Raw genomic sequence first — 19,824 nt, forward strand, 5'->3', positions numbered from 1 at the left:
ACAAATTAAGAAGTTCCCACGTGTCAGCATATTGAAAACGAGTCCAACTTCCCCAACCAGAGGGACAATTAAGTAAATATATAAAGAAATAGAAATGCGTAAAACGACAGAAGCAATGACAATGAAACGCTCACATGGCAAGCTTTAAACCACCTAACCAACCGAGTAGCTGAGCGTGGCTCACCTTCACCTTATATATACACCAAAAACAGACCACAACCACACATTCACACTCTCTCTTTCTTCCTTAGCTTGGCAATTCTCGTCTCTCTCGCCATGGCTGGCACTGGAGTTTTTGCAGAGATTTTGGATGAAGATTCTGTGTACAAGTACTACTCTGATGGAGAATGGAAGAAGTGTTCTTCTGGGAAAGCTGTTGCCATTATCAATCCCACAACAAGAAAGACTCAGTACAAAGTTCAGGGTAAGTTTCGTTTATTATATATTTCTGGTAGCCCTGAAGACGATTCCAGTATCGATAAATCGGAAACTTTGCATTGTTTTTTGACACAGCTTGCAGCCAAGCAGAGGTTAACAAGGTGATGGAATCAGCCAAAAGTGCACAGAAAGCTTGGGCTAGAACTCCACTTTGGAAGAGAGCAGAGCTTCTTCACAAGGCTGCTGCTATTCTGAAAGAGCATAAGGCTCCAATTGCAGAGTGCCTGGTGAAAGAAATTGCAAAACCTGCCAAAGATGCAGTCTCTGAGGTATGTGTTTCAACTTAGTTATAGTTGCTGAGCTTTTTGGAATTCATGGTGATGAAAAAATGGAAATTTTTGTGAATTGGTGAAGGTTGTGAGGTCTGGGGATCTTGTTTCATACACTGCTGAAGAGGGAGTGAGGATTCTAGGAGAAGGCAAGTTCTTGGTCTCTGATAGTTTTCCTGGAAATGAGAGGACAAAATATTGTCTCACTTCTAAGGTATAGTCCTCTTCCTTACAGCTCTTTTTTTTTTTTAAATAATAATTATGATCTAAAAAAGAATGTTTGGGAATCAGAATTTTGCAAAGATAAATTTTAATTCATTATTTGTGTGAATTTTCATGTTTAAAAATTCAATAATCAAAGAATTCTACTCTTGTAATTTAAAAAAAAAATTGAAAAATAAAAATTTTGTAATAAGATTTTGTCATGTGATTTTTTTTTAAATGAATTTTCTCAAAAGAAGGCTAAGAAACAAATAAATAAAGGAAAAAAAAAATGCTGAGCTCATATATTCATTTCAGCCCATGTAACGACTAGGGAGTTTGTTGCAATAAGAGTATGGGCAAATGTCTGGTTTTCTCAAAAAAAAAAAATTCAAATTATTTACTTTTAAATTTAAAACCTTAGAATAATTATAATTAAATAATTATTTAATTATTTAAATATAAAACATTAAAAGTAACTTATTAAAAAATATATATTTTACTTATTATAAAATTTAACAGATTGATTATTTTATTAATAATTAATAAAAAATTTAAAAGATGTAACTATTTCAAATTAATAGCAATCTAGACTGAGGGATTAAACCTCAATGACTAAAATATCTACCATAACAAATGCAAAGTCTGACCTTTGAATTTTTACATATCTTAAGCACTAACTAATCATTTATCCAAATAATTAATCTATCCATTTTAATTTTCAAAGTAATTTCACGATGTTTGTCCAATAAAATAGACTTTTATCAAACATTTCCAATTTAAAATTAAATGGGAGAACTTTATTTTCTTAATAGATTTATACGACGTGAATCTGAATTAATCGAATTAATAAATTTCACGTATCAAATAGAATATACTAAAAAAAATAATAATTCTTTCAAAAACTCCAAAGAGTTTTCTATTCCTGCAAATTAACTTCTGCAACGTGGCATTTTTGCTTATGTATTGCAAATGCAGATCCCTCTAGGAGTGATATTAGCCATTCCACCATTTAACTATCCTGTCAACTTAGCTGTCTCAAAGATAGCTCCTGCATTGATTGCTGGAAACTCCCTTGTCCTCAAGCCTCCAACTCAGGTACCACTCTCATACAAAAACTTTTCATTTCACTTTCAATCATTAGCTAATTAACTAGCTTTCTTCCAGGGAGCTGTCTCTTGCCTGCATATGGTACAATGCTTTCACTTGGCTGGCTTTCCCAAAGGCCTAATCAGCTGTGTCACCGGAAAAGGCTCCGAGATAGGTGACTTCCTTACTATGCATCCTGGGGTCAACTGCATAAGGTACATGCTTCTTCTTTTTCTTTATTTCATCGACCGGCTGCAACTTGGGTTCGAACTCTTGATCTTACTCGTGTTCAATGCTTGTCAGCTTCACTGGTGGAGACACTGGTATAGCGATCTCGAAGAAAGCAGGAATGCTCCCTCTTCAGATGGAATTAGGAGGAAAAGATGCATGCATTGTCCTGGAAGATGCTGATCTTGATTTGGTTGCAGCAAACATTATCAAAGGAGGCTTTTCATACAGTGGACAAAGATGTACTGCAATTAAGGTTGTCCTGGTGATGGAGTCTGTGGCTGATGCTCTTGTAGAGAAGGTGAAAGCTAGAGTTGCAAAACTGAGAGTTGGGCCTCCAGAGGATGATTGTGACATCACTCCAGTGGTTACAGAATCATCTGCCAATTTCATTGAAGGACTTGTTATGGATGCTAAAGAGAAAGGAGCAACATTTTGCCAGGAGTACAAGAGAGAAGGCAATCTCATCTGGCCTTTGTTGTTAGATAATGTGAGGCCTGATATGAGAATTGCATGGGAAGAGCCGTTTGGGCCTGTTCTTCCAGTTATAAGGATCAATTCTGTTGAAGAAGGAATCCACCATTGCAATGCTAGCAATTTCGGACTCCAGGTATTTAGCCATTGTCCTCATTCATAAAATAAACCGGGCTTAACTCCACCCTAAAAGTCATGAATTGCCCGATTCTTGTATTAAATACTTTTGCCTTAAACCCATCGATGTGGAACAATTATCCTCCTGGATCTTTACATTCCTGTGATGAAAACTTGAATTCCATCAAGGGATCAGAGGTTCAGATCCTGCTGCATATTTGATACTAACTCCTTGCTAATAAAATGCAGGGTTGTGTGTTCACAAAGGACATCAACAAAGCTGTGTTGATCAGTGATGCAATGGAAACAGGAACTGTTCAAATCAACTCTGCACCTGCTCGTGGACCGGATCATTTTCCTTTCCAGGTGAATAACTAGTAGTTTATGAATATTACACGCTAAAATACTATCAAAGTTTTCTTAATATTTACCTAATTAAAGGGAAATTTGGAGTGTTTTGATTTGCAATCGTTGCAATTAAGAAGTAACAAATGGTTTGATGACAGGGTTTGAAGGATAGTGGAATTGGATCACAAGGCATCACCAACAGCATTAACATGATGACCAAAGTTAAGACCACTGTTATCAATTTACCAAGCCCTTCTTACACTATGGGTTAGAATCATCTATTAGAATTAGAGAATCAATAATTACAAGTATCTTGAGCTGATTATTAGTAAGATATGAAGACAAAAATTTTGTGTTTAAACTTTTATTATGCATTTTCTTCATTTACCAGTAGTTTCAGTGTAATAAATTAATCAAGTTTATAATAAACTACGTAATTATGTCCCAGCAAATGACATATATCAGGTATATGGAGACTGCCAAATTATGAGTTGTAATCATTTTGAAGCACATCAGTTGAAAAATAAGCTCCCAAGGATATAGTTTCCTATGATAGAAAGAAACTAAACCCAAGGTAAATTAAGAAACAAATGTAAAGAGAAAATGGTGGATGAGGATTTTTAAAAAGAATAGCCTCTCTGTTTAGAAAGCATGGATTTCTTTATTCAAATCCCTAAATTTGTTAATTGAGTAGTATATTCACAAGTTGACTATGGAGTTTTTGTTAGGTACGTTGCTTATTAGAATTATAATCTTGCAAAAAAAGAATTCAAAGAATTGTAACGTTGCAATAGCAAAGGTCTTTAAGGCACACTTGTTATCTTTCGTTTTCCTTTTTCTTTTTGAGTCAATAGAACGCTACTGGATACAATCCCAACTACTTTTATTTGTGAAGTACAATTATATAATTACAAATTATAAATAATCAAATACAGTGAGACAACACAGGTGGATTGCAGCCAAAGCCTACAGGAAAAGGGGAGGGAGAGAAGGGGGAAGAGAGAGAGAGAGCATCTGAATCATAAAACGGCAAGCATAAGTGGTACTTAGGAACTTTACCACCAATCCTCAAAGACAAACATCGTTAATAACTTGGAATAGAAGCAAAGCGGTAACCTTTAGCACCCCTCCATGCATAATATGCTATCCGAGTTTCATAAAAGCCTGCAGCCATAAGTAGAGAACAAAGTGTTAGAGGACCTCACATAAAAGTAGTTAAGTAATGTGTCATTATATCTTGAAAATTGTGCAAATGACCAAAAACTGACTGAAGTTAAAGAAAAGGCAATGCAAAAGAAACTGAAAACATACACAAAGGACACCACTTGTAACTGAGAGCATCAAGAGCTAGAAGCCTATCCACACCAACTACATCACAATTATCGCTTTTGATGGTACACCAGTCATGTTATAGTTATCCAAAATGCTATCAGATTATAATTAACCACTAAACCAAACAATGGGAAATTGCATCATACAAATCTATTAAAATGGGAAATTGCATCACAAAAATCTATTAAACAATGGGAAATTGCATCACAAAAATCTACTACTTTATGTTCCACAAATCCCCAAAAAATATTCCCAAATAACATTACTAGGCTCTAGCATGCACGATGGCCCATCCCAAGATCCCTGCTCTTTTAATCATTATTATTAATTAATTTCTAGCATTATTACATAAAATATAAAGCAGATAGCACATAGAATACTGAACGGAAAAGAATTACTGAACAGAAAAAAAGAATCAGAAGGTAGTTTTTGTTAATCAACAAATGTTAAAGGTAAAGTTCATGAGTAAAATTTAAAATAAAATATCCACTATTGCAGAACGATTAAACTGATAACATTAGACAGAATAATGGATAATGAGGGGAAGCAAATAACTTCTAAAAAAATAAAAAAAAAATATTTAAAAAAAAAAAAAAGCACCAAGTTAAACACCAAGCCCTGTAATTACCAATTCACGAGATAAAATGTAACTATCTAACTATGATCTTTTTTAAATCTATTTCTACATATGTACAAAAGTGTCTATAGATTTCAATCACTAAAGAATAGGAATTAGTGCTATTAAAGAATATAGCATGGACTCTTTTCTCTTCATCTCTAGCAAGGTGAAACTACAAATTAGTCAAGTCATAAAGGTTAAATGTGGTATAAAGGGAGAAATAGAGAAGTGAATCCTAATGAAGCCAAAGATTATGGACCTTAATGCAAAAGAAATGGGGGGAAATGGAAACAAGAAATTAAAGAGAATTTTGTATTCATCTACCATTTAAAAAGGGCAAAACATAAAAGCAATCAAATAATGCTCCACAAGACCAAAGAAACGGCAAAGTCATAATGCTAAGTCCTATTAATTGACAATTGACATCTGGAAATTTAAAAACCATAGTGCTAATTCTTGAACTCATGGAGTAATAAGGTTTTAGAGCCTCACTACAAATTCCATATAATGGTAGGCATCCAGACTTATCCAACTTACAACATTGATGAGTAATCAAACTTTCACCTCATATATTTAACCAGCAACAATCTGAATTTCGGAAATACATTTTGCTTTTCTAATTAAATGTCCTTTATACATGAAAGAATTGCATAAGCATAGAAGGCGGAAGAGGTTCATTTGATTGAAATGTCTAGCAAACCAATTCTTATCTATGCTTTTCTTGCATCTTAAGGTTGCTTAAAAAAATAACAGTTCCTAGATAAATTCCATTGCAATTTATACTTCAAGTTTTAGACCTCACCCTTTTAAAACTAAATGACAATTTACAAGAAAATCTGGCCTAGGCATTCCTTCCTCAATTTTAAGAATTCAAGTTCCAACTTAAGGGCCAGATCATGCATATAAGTGCAAGAAATTGTTACTGAAGATCCCAATAAGATTTTTAAGCAATCAATTATCCATTATGTTTCTACGCACCTGGCAGGAAGGCAAGGATTCCAAGAGCCAAGAGACCATAGCCCTGGGATTTCTCTCCACCCATGTGGCCAGTCAAGATGAAGAATGAAAGAAAGAGAAGCAACGATCCAAGAAAGAGCAAAAAAAGTGCAAGGGCTACGGATTTCCAAGGGATTTGATCAAAGGCTCCAGGTCTATACTCAAAACGAGGGTCATGTGTTTCCCCAACACCATCATAATCATCTTTTTCATCATCAGGAAGTGGAGAGTACCGAACTTGGCGCCTAGACGCCATATTTACTTTGGAGAACTCCTAGATATCCTTAGTGGGTATAGAGACCGATGGCTGAAAACACAACAAAATTACTTCACACATCATGCAAAGAACAAAAATACATGTAAAAACAAAAGAAAAGCCATATCTAATGCATATTGATGCACAATCCCATTAGCATTGACAAGCAAAAACGCAATATTAGAAAAAGAAAAGAAAGAGTACAACAAACCCATCCATCTGCAGATTTGGAGAACTGGTTAAGCTATAAATACAAATAGAAGAAGAACATATGAACTGGAAACGTGAAAGCGCTATGCTTTGGAATTCATATAGATATGTGAAACCATTTCTCAGATATGGGCATGTGCATTGCAGAGGCATCTATAAATGAGCAAACTACTACACATTTCAATATAGTTTCTCAAAATAAAATACCAAGAACAGATATACGAATTTATTCACACCAAACTTAAATCTAACCACATAAACTAAAAGTAAATATATAATCAGGGTATAATCAAATTGAAAAGGAACAAAAGAAAATCATCAAATGTGATATAGATCCTCCAATTGTAAAGGTTCCAATATAGAAACTCAAATTCAAGCAATGTAGTAGAGAAATAAATAATGACGAAAGCAAGTAAGACTGACCTATCTCCGACAATTATACAATAGTGGAACTTCTCTGTGACTTAGATCGCATAGCAGCAATAGTTTGGACAGTCGGATTTGATAAAAGATGAGGGCTTTGATGGAATTATAATCAGAAGGATGAAGGCTAGAAAATCGTATGCTCGACAGAGGCGGCTTGACTACAAGCTTTGATTTTTCTTTCTGCTGATAAAAACTTGTGAATTTGTTACAGGGAGAAGAAAAGGGCGAACTTCATCCTTGGCTACTAGGTTTGCCATTACTGATCAGGCAGTCCATTTATTTTGATATTAATATTTTATTATTTACTCCCTGTATTAAGGCATAATTAATGTTTAACCCCATAATTTAATTTATTTTTAGTCCCCTGCTTTTAATTCGTCTACTAATATCACTGCTATAGCCTTTTCTGGAATGAGATTATTTTAAATTTTATTGTTTAAATTAATTATGGTGTTTATATAATTTTAACAAGGCAATTAGATGGAAAAAAGGATTAGTTATGCTTTTTGAATGATAGTTGGGAGAACAAGAGAAGTCCAAATGAGTAAATAGAAAAAATCAATAAAAATACACAATTAATTTTTATTAAATTTATTTTTATATCATTTCATATGAAAATTTATTTAGCAGACTAATTTAGATTCGCATGAATAATTACTAATAAATGCAAACACTCTTTCTTAAATTTATTAAAAATTTAAATTCAAAACTATTAATTAATAGAGATCATCGGAATCTCAAACTCTCAAAAAATCTATAAAATTTATTTAATATATCAAAATGCACTTTCCTTTTACAAGTTATAATGTGATTCTAATACATGTATTACCGTTATAATTCACAAATTTTAAAGAAAATGTAATAGAATTTAAAATTAATTTTAAATAGAAAGCGATATAATGAAAAAAAATTGATGATTTTTAAAAATTAATAAATTTGTATATTAATTATTATACTAAAAAATTTAACCTTATTGTATTTTTTAATAAAAAAATTAAAATTTTCATAAAACTAAATTTAAATTAAAATTTAAATAACAAAATTATAGCACAATTAAAGATTATTATATATATAGATTCCATTTATTTTTAAAAAATAACTTAATAATTGAAATTTTTCTTATATTTTAATTTAAAAAATAAATTATATTAATAAATTTATATATAAAAATGTGTTAATAGAATTTTTAAAATATAGAAAATAATTTAATTTTTTATTCCATTTCTGTGAAATAAACAAAATTTTAAAAACAAACCTAATAATTATTGAATTTCTAAATACTAGATTCTTATGCGGCATTTTAAAAAAAGACGGAGTTAATTTTTTTTATAATATTTTATTTTGAATTACAATAAAAATTAGGTAAATGAAACGATCCTCTTTATCTTTTGAAATCATCTTTCATCTGAAACTGTCTCGGATCTCGAATATACAGCTTTAGATCAGAGAAGGTAACCATGAACCGGAACCCGCTGTTGCATAGCTGAAGCCAGACCCTACTTCACCCTAGACTCTAGTGGCCTACCTTACGTACAAAAGGTAATTTAAAATCGCAAGCTCATCAAGCCTGCCACGGATTCCAAATCCTTTTTTAACTTTTCTCAGGTACGCTGGGTGGGATCCGACTTTATTTCGCTCCTTTGCTCACCGCTGTCTCTCATTATCTATTTTCTTTCTTCTTCTCGTCCCTTCGAGTCGCCTCATTGCAATTTAAAGAGTCACGTCGCTTAGATATTCTCAAAACTCAGAGCTCAGGTTCTCTGTACAAAATAATCTGTAATGATGAATTAATTTTCTTCGTTATTTTCTTTTCCTTTCCCTTTTGTTCTACTTTCTGCTTATATGAATGATTTCTTTATCTGTATATTTCAATGTGTTTGGTTGCTTGTATTACAATAGAGTGGTGAAGAGGAAATAAAATTTGTTTGTGGAAAATAAATCTTAAATATTTTAAAAAATTAGGGATTTTGATTTATTTTTTATTACTTGGAGAAGAAGAAAGAGGTTACACTAATTCTTTATTTATATATATATATAATTCTCCTCTAAGAGAGTTTTATTTATTTATTGGGTTTGCTTAGAGTGTGATGCGATGTGTTAGGGTTTTGCTTTGTTGCATTATTTTGCTATAAATGGCCATGGATTATAAACATGAGCTGCAAATGGAAGAGATGCAAAAAATGGATAAACAGCTAGCTGAGGATATTGAGGCGGCTGCAGATGCGCTTCGTTCACCTTCGTCTTCTGCTGCAGAGCTTCTTCCGCTCCTTGATGTAAAGTGTATCCTCTCTCCTACATTTTGATTATTGCAAGTCTGTACGTGTTGATGCGTAAAAACTCTCTCTCTCTCTCTCTCTTTCAATGGCATTTGTCTTGTCAAAGTTAAGTTGTTCTTCTTCGTCTCTGAACCTTTTGGATGTTGGATTTTAATGCATTGTGAAATACCCTTTAGTTATCTTTCTGTTTGTTTGTTCATTCTTTAGAAACTTGAGGATCTTTTAATGAGAGTGAAGCAGTCACCATCTAAACCCGTGCAAAGGGCACTGAACCCTGTAATGAAGGCGTTGACAAGCAATGAACTTTTTAACCATTTGGATACGGATGTGAAAGTTTCTGTTGCATCATCCATCTGCGAGATTATGAAAATAACAGCACCGGATTCTCCTTTCGGTGATGAACAGCTGAAGGTATGTTCGACCATCTTTACTGTCTAATCTTTTGAAAAATGTTCCAATCAAGACTATTACTTTTCAAAATGCTAAAACTTTAACATGATGTGTTGCTAATAATGCTAATCAATTGTCCTCTCTTTACAATGTAATTGTTCCATAGGAAGTCTTTAAGCTGATAGTAGCTGCGTTCGATAATATATCTGATATCTCAAGCCGTTCATACCTTAAAAGAGTTTCCATCCTTCAAAACTTTGTAAGGATCAGGTTATGGGTTCTGCTGCTGGACCTTGGATGTGGTTCCTTGATTTTGGAGATGTTCAATCATTTTCTAAGAAACATTAGGTGAGAGACTATACAAGAACTCTTTCTTTTTGAAGCAATTCTCTATTAACAATGATGTATTTTTTCAGAATATACATAATTTTTCCTTGTAGAAGTTCATTATTTGATGAATCAATTTGCTCATGTTGAAGTATATGGCCTTCGTGGTTTCTAGTTTATTTACTATGGTCTATGGCTTACATTAAGCGATTAAATTTTCGGTCAATGCTTTTCTTATTTGATTATGCTACTTCAGATTTCTATCTTGGTTTATTTAGTTATCAGGAAGCTTTTAGTATATGATTTGGTTAAACTCCTGAAAGACATATATTCCTTACATGCTTCTGCATGAAGCTTAATGCATTTGTCTGATGTAAATTTCTATCTCCAAGCCGTAGTTTGCCAAGAAAGCAGCTTAGCTATGTCTTTAACCTATTACAGTTAGGTGCTGAACTCTGGGATGGGTTGAATATTTCCCGTCTTTGGTTTATAGTTTATTAAACGGCTTCTCCAGCGTACAAGGCCCCTCACTTCGCAAATATTATAATAGAAGAATTATTTATCATCCTTCCCCTGCCGTTTTACATTATGAGACCTGTTTCATTAATGCTCGTCTTCATAATCACAGGAATGCTTGATTGACAATAAGTAAAGGGGACAGCAGTTTCACAACTACAAGGTTCATCATCATAGATCACTTAAACGTGGCGTCTTGTAAAATTAACAGCTCATTTTTTTTTTTAGTTTTATTTCATACTAATCATTAGAAACTCAATTTGATTCATCAAAATAGAGATTCAATAAAAAATAAAAAGATGGAAGAACCGTAATGAAGGAAAAATAGAAAGAATAAAATATATTTTAAAATATTTTAAGTGAAATATAAATAATAGATTTAAATATTGGTGAAATAGGTTGTGATGTTAACTTGAGAATAAATTATTTTTAAAAAATATAAATATTATCAATCATATGTAAATATAATATTATATTATATAAACATAATTTACATGTTTCAAATTAAATTGATTCATTAACTAAAGGTATCATTAGTCGAATTAGCTTATTTATGAAGACTATTTTTATATATTCTATATTTATTTATTATTATAATATATACCATATCCATATAGCGATTTGAGAGGACTATGATTTAGGTAATTATATTACTATCCTTTATATTCTTTTGATATACGATGATACTTTCTTATAATGGTTACCTAGAAAGTGTTGAATGCCCTTTGGTTGTGGAATTTTTTTTCTATGTCAAGTAATTTGGTTGTACAAAACGTCTTTAAATTGAGTGAAAGCTAATGGTGAAATGAATGTGCACCAATTTCAGGGAATCTCATCCTGAGGTTGTCTTTATGTATATGGGCTTCATTATGATCATGGTGTTGGGGGAAATTGAAGTGATTCCATCAGAGCTTCTGTCCTCACTTTTGGACAGTGTGAGAAATGGAAACAAGGTGAGTTCATATTTCCATAACCAGTATTTTTAGTCTCATACTCCCTCCATTTTATAATTTATGTTCATTTTAATTTTTTACACTAATTAAAAAAAATAATTTTTTTATTAATTTTTGAATTATATCTCTCTCAAAATATTAAATTTTATTAAATACCAAAGAATGTTTTAAGAGATTTTTTGATAATAAAATTAAATAGAATTATAATATTCAATTTATATGTTATTATAATATATAAAAAAGAAATAAATAAAAATTTTTAAAATAATAAAAAAATAGATAAAAATTATGTTAAGTATTAATTACGTGTTAATGATTTGGTAGCACATTTTTGTCTGCTTTTTACTCTCCAGCATGTTCTGCCTATTGCTCGAAGGTTGAGTGAGAGAGTAATTGAAAATTGTGCTTCAAAGCTAGAACTTTACATGCACCAAGCAGTGCAGCATACAGGCCTTCCTGTAGACAATTATGCTAAAATCGTTGCGCATATATGCGATGGAAAATCTGAGCCTGTGCAGCAAAATTCTCGATACAACAACACTGGTAGACATGTGGTATGCATCTCGATTGGAAAATTTTCCCAACTATTTCTTTTATGATTGACACTTGTGAGTTTACAATGGCCTTGCAATAGTTCTATTTTGAAAAATTCTAGAGCATTTTAAACCATATACTCCCCCGTCTGGACATACTTTCTTTTCTCATTCGTCCCAAATTATAAACCATTTTATTTATTAGTTTATTAACATACTCCAATTTAATGTGCATTGAAAAAGTAAATTATCAGTTCAAAGAGCAATATAGTAACAAGATATTAGAGTAACAATGTCAAATCGCATATAAGTCTTAGCCTGAGGAGAGTTGCAATCAAGAGATTGGTAATTCATCTTCCTTAGACCAATCTCACAAGTTTGGTCATACTTGTTCTCAAAGATAATGATATGATGGAAATTTCTTCTCAAACATGTCAGGAAAATGGTAGAACCTCATCAGCAGTACAGCAGAATAGGAAAAAGGTTCCCGGAAGAGGCATAATCAAATGTAGAGAGGATTTAAATGGAAACTTTCAATAAATGTTGACTTTGCTAATTGAAATTTTAGTTGTCATTTGCTATTTTGAATGACCATTATAAGTTCACTCTGTAATGAACTTGTAGAAAATAATTCCATCAGCTGATTCCACAGTAAATGAGACCAATGCTTTTGAGGAATTCACATAGAAAAATCTGCAAGAAATGGTGCTTCCAGAAAAGAAAATGTAATTATTCTTTTGTTATTGTGTGTTATAATACTTGATATATATTTGTTATCCACTGAGATGTAAACGGGTAGAGTATCTCCAAAAATTAAAATACCCCAATTCATATTAATAATATCTGAATCCATCCTAAACTCTATTAAAAATTCATATTGTATTTGAATCTGTTCCAAATTCAATTATTATCCGAATAAAATTTGATCCGTTTCGTGTTATATATGTTAATTGATAATTTATATAAAAAAAATATTTTTCATTTATAATTTTTATTTAAAAATTTTAATATTTCTAAAAAAAATTTAATTTTTTTTAAATAAAAACATATAAAAAATTTTATAAATATTATTATAAAAAATATATTTTATATTAAATTAATTATTTATATAAACGAATCCGGATAATCTAACCTATAAATAAAACTCGATCTGAATTCGTCACGAATATTATTTTTTAAATCTGAATCCATCCTAAACTCGTTTATATTTAATTAAATTCGTTTTATTAGATCAGATATCCAAAAATATTCTATTCGTTCATCCCTAATCACACTTTTTGCATGAGACTTCAGCCTCAGGCAAGTGAGTGAGGATGATGTTTTTTTAGGGCTTTTTACAAAATTAGGGTCGGGGCTATTTTTATTTTCGGATTTAGGGTTGAGAAAATTTTATTTGCGATTTTGGGGTTTGACTGCCACGTGGCAGTGGAAAAGGACGCCTGGCGCCTCTTTGACAGGCGCCAGCCACTTTAAGTGGCGCCAGGCTCTTGTTTTGTTTTTTTTTTTTTAAATGTCTGGCGCCACTTTAAGTGGCGCCAGACAATTGTTTTTTTTTTAATTGTTTTTATTATTATTTTTAATTATTAATATATTATAATAAAATATTTATATTATATTATTTTTTTATTTATATTATATTTTTATAATAATAAATATTTTTTTATAATTTTAATATATTAATATTTAAAAAATTTTATTATTAATATTTAAATAAAAAATTACTGAAATTATATTTCAGAATTATAAAATTGATATTATATTGCGATTAGATGAATAAATTTTTTTATTATTTTAATATATTAATACAGTAATTCTGTAATTAAATAGTATCAATATTTTTATATACGTTTAATATTATTTCATAATTTTACAAAATACTAAGATTAGTTATAAATAATTATTATATTTTAGAAAAATATTTTCAATATGTAATAATATTATAAAAATATTTAGAATTATACTACTATTAAATCTGTATAAAATAGCTTTATTGAATTAATTATTTAATTTAGTTATTTTTTATTTTTAATAAATTATAAACAATTCGTATAAAATATTTAAAATTATTATATTATTTTATTTAATAAATTATAAATAATCAAGTGATCGTATATAATATTTAATTATTATTTTTTATTAATTATTTAAATTACATTATTGTTTATAATTATAAAAATAAATAAATAAATATTAATATTTAAAATTATAAAAATTATAGTTAAAATTATAGAATATTATTATAGGCTACTTAAATGTTGCATGCGATCACCTGATTGTTTATAATTTATCAAATATAATAAATTTAATTAATTTACTTTGAATTAGATTAATTAATTATTTTTTTAATAAATTATAAATAACTCAATTCTCGTATAATATCTAATAGTAAGATAATATAATAATTATTTATAACTATAATAATTATTTATAACTACGCTTAGTATTTTGTAAAGTTATAAAATAACATTAACCGTATATAAAATATTTGTACTATTTAATTACAGAATTAATGTATTAATATATTAAAATAATAAAAAAATTTATCACTTTATACGATATGATTGAATTATTTTTATACATCTCATCGCAACATAATATCAATTTTATAATCCTGAAATATAATTTCAATAATTTTTTATTTAAATATTAATAATAAAAATTTTTAAATATTAATATATTAAAATTATAAAAAATATTTATTATTATAAAAATATAATATAAATATTTTATTATAATATATTAATAATTAAAAATAATAATAAAAACAATTAAAAAAAAAAAACAATTGTCTGGCGCCACTTTAAGTGGCGCCAGACATTTAAAAAAAAAAAAAAAAGAGTCTGGCGCCACTTAAAGTGGCGCCAGGCTCTGGCGCCTGTCAAAGAGGCGCCAGACGTCCTTTTCGACTGCCACATGGCAGTCAAACCCCAAAATCGCAAATAAAATTTTCTTAACTCCAAATCCGGAAATAAAAATAGCCCCGACCCTAATTTTGCAAAAAGCCCGTTTTTTTACGTAAAAATATTGACTTGGAAAATGCATGCTTCTAGTTTTACTACAGCGGAAAAACTCAAATTCAGAAATCATTCGATGAGAAACAATGTTTTGGTGGAGATGTGTAACTTGAATTTTATTGTGCCTTTTCTTTCAAAAATCCCATGAAGGAGAGTTGTTGCTGAAGATTAATACATAATGTATTCAGCATTTGTTTTAAAGGTTCCCTTGTTACATCTCAGACTTGTTTAGCTCCAGATACTATGCAATTTGGTGAGGATTTGATTGGTTCCAGGATCAGAGTCCTTTGTTCAAAAGAACATATGTAAGTACTTGATCTCCAAAATCCCCATCTAACATGCTGTTGGAGCATATTTTCCCTGGCTTTTTTGTTTTGGGCTTTTGTATCAAGTTGTTGAATCTGATTTTATATCTACATTCATATCTTCCTTCCTTTACAGTAGCAATCAAAATATATTATGTTAGAATCCTGAATAAATAAAAGGGGTCGTAGTTTCAATTCCAATTCTGTTATGCTTGTTGAGAGCATCAGCTGGATTAGCTTTCCAAAACTTGAGCCATTGCTTTAATTTTCAGAGTTAGAGGTTTCTTTTGTTTTTGTTCTCTTCTCGCTTATTGTCTACCTTATTTGCAGCGCCTATGAAGGTGCTATAGTTCCTTATGATCCCAAGAAGAATGATATGTTGACAATGATGAATGTAAGAAGCTTTAATGTGCTTATGTTTTTTTTGGTTAATATGGATTCATATGCCATTAATTCTGGAACTGTACTGAATATATAGCATCTGTAGGTTCAGGGCAATGATCGTGATGAAAAAATACTGCTTCTCGAAAACAAAGAGTCTGAGTTTGATTATGAAGATCCTGCGTATATGGTGGGTGATAATCAGTTACTAGACTCTTGTACTTTTCAACTTCGATACGAGTTTAGTGTAGAAAATAACAATAAATTTTATGACAGGGGAAGTTAACTAATGTTCCAATTCTTGATACTTTTTGTGATAAGTAAGTGCTTCCGTACAGTTCTGATGCCAAAGCCTTGATGTTCTTGCCTGCATACTAGACTAGTATTGTCGTTTATGGGCTGTTTGAATCCTTACTAACAAGTTCTTACTGTTGGTTTTGGCTAGACATCAAAACAAGAAACCAAAACTCAATTCTAATTCCCTAACTGAGGAAATGATGTAAGTTAATAATTTATGCCTTCAAACAGAGCTGATACTTATTTTTAATATGTTCTGCATTTGTTGTTATAGAGTTCATGAGTTTGAATCTCAATGTACTTGACAGGGGAGAAGGGACCTCAACGAAATCTGTTAGTTGCCACCCAAAGGATGGTGAAAACATCTTCAACTGGAAAGCTAAAACATCAACAGATGCTGAAAACATGAGAAGTGAAAGTGCTGTTGAGTCAAATGATGGAAGTTATCAAAGTTGCTGTGAATCAAAACAGTCTGCTGCCGATTTTGCCAGGCCATGTATGAAGCTCAAGATAAAAATGAGAGTTTAAGCATCTTCCAAGGGGAACTAACACTGAAAGTTCTAGTTCCTGGAAAGTTGAAGAAATCACCGAGATGGGGAAATCGTCAGACTAAATGGTCTCACAAATCCAGGCCATGAAGTGGAAAACTGCAGCCAAGGGTTAGTGACCAACTAATTGAATGTAATGCCAATCTTAAAGTAAATTTGTATATCCTATTTAGTTGGATCAACTTTGATGCTTAAAGTCCAAGCTTGTTTGGAGCCCATATGAACTTCTAGATAGGCTTAAACTTATCAGGCTTTTGGCCCAGTGATTTTAGAGCATTAACAACTCATTACAACTCTCATGTTTCAAGCCTACCTCTGTATCTGTCTCCTAGTGCAGGATGTTCGAGATTCAAATTTTGATAGTTTCAAGCCCATCTCGGAATAGGTAAATAGCAGGCCATTTGGTTGGCCATAAGACCAACCAAATTATCCTTCGTTCAGGATAACGGATAGGATATTTTAAAATTTTTAGATAAAATTTTAATTCATTCGAATGAATTTAGAAAGTATAATTGATTTGAGACGAATTTGAATTTAAAATATAATATCTAATAGTTTGAATTTTATTGATATGGTAATAAATTTTTGAATTCGTTTATATAAATAATTAATTTAATATAAAAATATATATTTTATAATAATATTTATATAATTTTATTTAAAATTTAAATTTAAATATTTTTTAAAAATATTAAATTTTTTAAATGAAAATTATTAATAAAAACTATTTTTTATATAAATTATTAATTAAAATATATAAGATTAAACGAATTCAAATTTTATTTGAATAATAATAATTGAATTTATAATAGATTCAAATAATTTAAATTAATTTTTAATTGAATTTAAAATAAATTCGAATATTACTAATATAAATCGAATTTAAATTAAAATAATTTAATTTTTATGACTATTTTATCCATTTATATTTTATATTTAATAGATAAAAAATAATAATATTATTATAAAGGGTTTAATATATTCTAATACATGCCTAACTCTCATCATTTTTCCATGCTTTCTCAGATCCCAACTTGTTTTTATTATAATATATTATTATTATGCTTATTTTTTAACCTCAAGTCTTGGTTTTAGGTCGAAAGCATAGTCTTTTGTAATCTCTAAAGTTGCACATATGCTCTTATACATAAGAAGTCAATCTGTGGAACCCATTTAGTTTTCTATGTAAAACATAAAACCATAAGAGTTGTTTTGATTCTTATCCATCCCAATTGCAAAACCCATCTGTCTTTCTTTGTTTTCAAAAGTCATCTTCAAATTATTGGAATAATTTTAATATTTTTAGGGTTTATCAAATGAACTTGTCAATCTTCTTTTCCTTTCCACCTAATCTATTCTTTCTTTTAGTATATAATGCAAGAGATTTCCAAATTCCAATTGATTTTGAGCATATTATAAAAAGATTAAGATGATCTCTAATCTCTTTATAATTATTAAGTGGGGCTTCCAGGTTGTTGCACTTTACGTAATTAGCTGCTGCTCTACAAAGAGGCCCACATCAAATTCTCCTCCCTTCATCCTCTTTTTAAATTGCCAGAGTTGACTATTTACTTTTTTTATGTAATTTGTTTAATGCCAAATAATTAGGGACGTTTAGGTTTAAAATTGGATGGTTTGATTTAAAATGTAATTGAATGAAATAAATTAAAAATTAAAATTTTAATATTTATAAAAATCAAATTGAATTGATTTTAGTCAGGAATCGAATCGAACTGAATCGGTTTAATTCAGTTCAATTCGATTCGATTTGATCGGTTTGAATTTTTAATAAATTTTTTATTTTTTAAAAGTATTTTAAAATTTAATTAGAATATTTTAATTTTAATATGATCTAATTTTTTATATTATTGAAAATAATATACTATTATTACTAATCAGTTCGGTTTGATTTTTTTGATTTTTTTTTATTAAAATCGAATCAAATCAAAATAACTGAAAATTTTAAAATTAAAAACTAAATCGAATCAAAATGAATAAAAAATTAAATTAAAATTATAAATTAATTTAGTTGATCAATTTTCTCTATTTGAATCGAATATTGCAGCAATCCTACAGTTTAATATTTAGGGCAATACTGCAATCATATCACTGAGACGATTTGTGACATTCCATTGAATCTCATCAACACAATTTCTATATTATATAATTGAATTTGGTACAATTTAAAATTGAATATCAATATTAGTAATGTTCTAAATTTGGAATACGATTATTTATTTATTTTTAATTTAGAAAAGTGAATAAAAATTTCCGTAGAATTTAAAAAAGCAGAGACATGTGTTTATGATGGAGAATGTAAGGTCCTTTGCAAACATATGGAATTTGGGGGAAGGGCGTAATTTGTAGGACAAGAAATGAAAAATGGATGCTCTAATTCTTATTCTATCTCTTCCAAATTTTTGGAGTTGGCATAGAATTGTTTTTGAATGATTGATTGATTAATTTGGAATTGAAATTTTAATTTAAGTATCAAAATATTTTTTAGTATATACTGTCTGATTTATGATGAGTAAATTTTTTTTATTAAATTTAAAGGAGTTCTATATATAAAATTCAAACTCTAATCATATAATTAAATAAATATTTAATTTTTTTTATAAGAAGAACGTTAAATTTAATAATTCTCCTCTTAATTTTTAAGACTATTTCTTTAATTTTAAAAATTAAAAAATAAATTAATAATTTTTTCGTATTATAAAAACTAAATAATAATTTTGTTGTGTAACAAAAAGTGTGTTAACAAATCTAATGATTAGAAATGTGGAATTTCATTACTTTATGAATGAAGATTCGAGCATGATCAGAAATTTAGATTAGTAGCTTATGTTATACAATTTGTACACATGAATTTAATTTTTTTATTTTTTAATCCTTCATCGGATATTTCTCCATCTTTAGTTAAATACAAAATAACCATATCCTTAATATAATTAGAAAAATTTAAAATACAATGTGTAATTAATTTTTTATTGTTTTAAATAAATTATTAATTTATATTTAATTATTATAATTTTTATAAGTTGAATGAGTTACAATTTTAATTTATATTTAATTAATTTATGATCTAAGCATGGGAAAGCTTAGGATTATGTTCTAATAAAGGCCTAATTGAATAGCTATCTCTATAAATAAAGAGCTTTTAATTATTTTAAAAGAAACATATATATATAGATAATGGATTGGGAAAGGATATGTGTGGTTTCATGGGTGGGTTGAGGTGTAAAGAGAAAGCTATCATTTAAATATAAAAAATAAAAAAA

General features: G+C 29.4%; 3 protein-coding genes across 6 annotated transcripts; 2 read left to right on the forward strand and 1 right to left on the reverse strand.

Annotated features, from left to right (window-relative positions):
* Nucleotides 1-211: 211 nt before the first annotated feature.
* Nucleotides 212-3,616, forward strand: LOC110600092 (NADP-dependent glyceraldehyde-3-phosphate dehydrogenase). Its single transcript, XM_021736814.2, has 8 exons — nt 212-424; nt 514-707; nt 793-921; nt 1,887-2,006; nt 2,076-2,212; nt 2,301-2,835; nt 3,066-3,182; nt 3,323-3,616. The coding sequence occupies exons 1-8, from the start codon at nt 277-279 to the stop codon at nt 3,434-3,436; spliced, it is 1,494 nt and encodes a 497-aa protein (XP_021592506.1). The 5' UTR covers nt 212-276; the 3' UTR covers nt 3,437-3,616.
* Nucleotides 3,617-4,026: 410 nt separating this feature from the next.
* LOC110600093 (transmembrane protein 230) lies at nt 4,027-7,261 on the reverse strand. Its single transcript, XM_021736815.2, has 3 exons — nt 7,001-7,261; nt 6,094-6,418; nt 4,027-4,328 (listed from the first exon to the last, which is right to left on the reverse strand). Exons 2-3 carry the CDS (start codon nt 6,365-6,367, stop codon nt 4,249-4,251), a joined length of 354 nt encoding a protein of 117 aa, XP_021592507.1. The 5' UTR covers nt 6,368-6,418; nt 7,001-7,261; the 3' UTR covers nt 4,027-4,248.
* A 1,232-nt stretch (nt 7,262-8,493) lies between these two features.
* On the forward strand, nt 8,494-16,845 carry LOC110631345. 4 transcript variants are annotated; one of them, XM_021779137.2, is made up of 12 exons: nt 8,494-8,758; nt 9,105-9,276; nt 9,487-9,690; nt 9,836-10,017; nt 11,339-11,465; nt 11,819-12,019; nt 15,235-15,317; nt 15,648-15,711; nt 15,805-15,888; nt 15,975-16,018; nt 16,144-16,197; nt 16,304-16,845. In XM_021779137.2, the coding sequence occupies exons 2-12, from the start codon at nt 9,136-9,138 to the stop codon at nt 16,521-16,523; spliced, it is 1,404 nt and encodes a 467-aa protein (XP_021634829.1). In that variant the 5' UTR covers nt 8,494-8,758; nt 9,105-9,135; the 3' UTR covers nt 16,524-16,845. The 4 variants fall into 4 exon arrangements, with proteins under 4 accessions (XP_021634829.1, XP_021634828.1, XP_021634831.1 ...); XM_021779136.2 differs by lacking the exon at nt 8,494-8,758 and adding an exon at nt 8,797-8,926; XM_021779139.2 differs by lacking the exon at nt 8,494-8,758 and having other exon boundaries at nt 9,257-9,319.
* Nucleotides 16,846-19,824: the final 2,979 nt, after the last annotated feature.

The sequence above is a fragment of the Manihot esculenta genome, chromosome 14, assembly GCF_001659605.2.
Source record: "Manihot esculenta cultivar AM560-2 chromosome 14, M.esculenta_v8, whole genome shotgun sequence".
NCBI classification, from domain to species: Eukaryota; Viridiplantae; Streptophyta; class Magnoliopsida; order Malpighiales; family Euphorbiaceae; genus Manihot; species Manihot esculenta.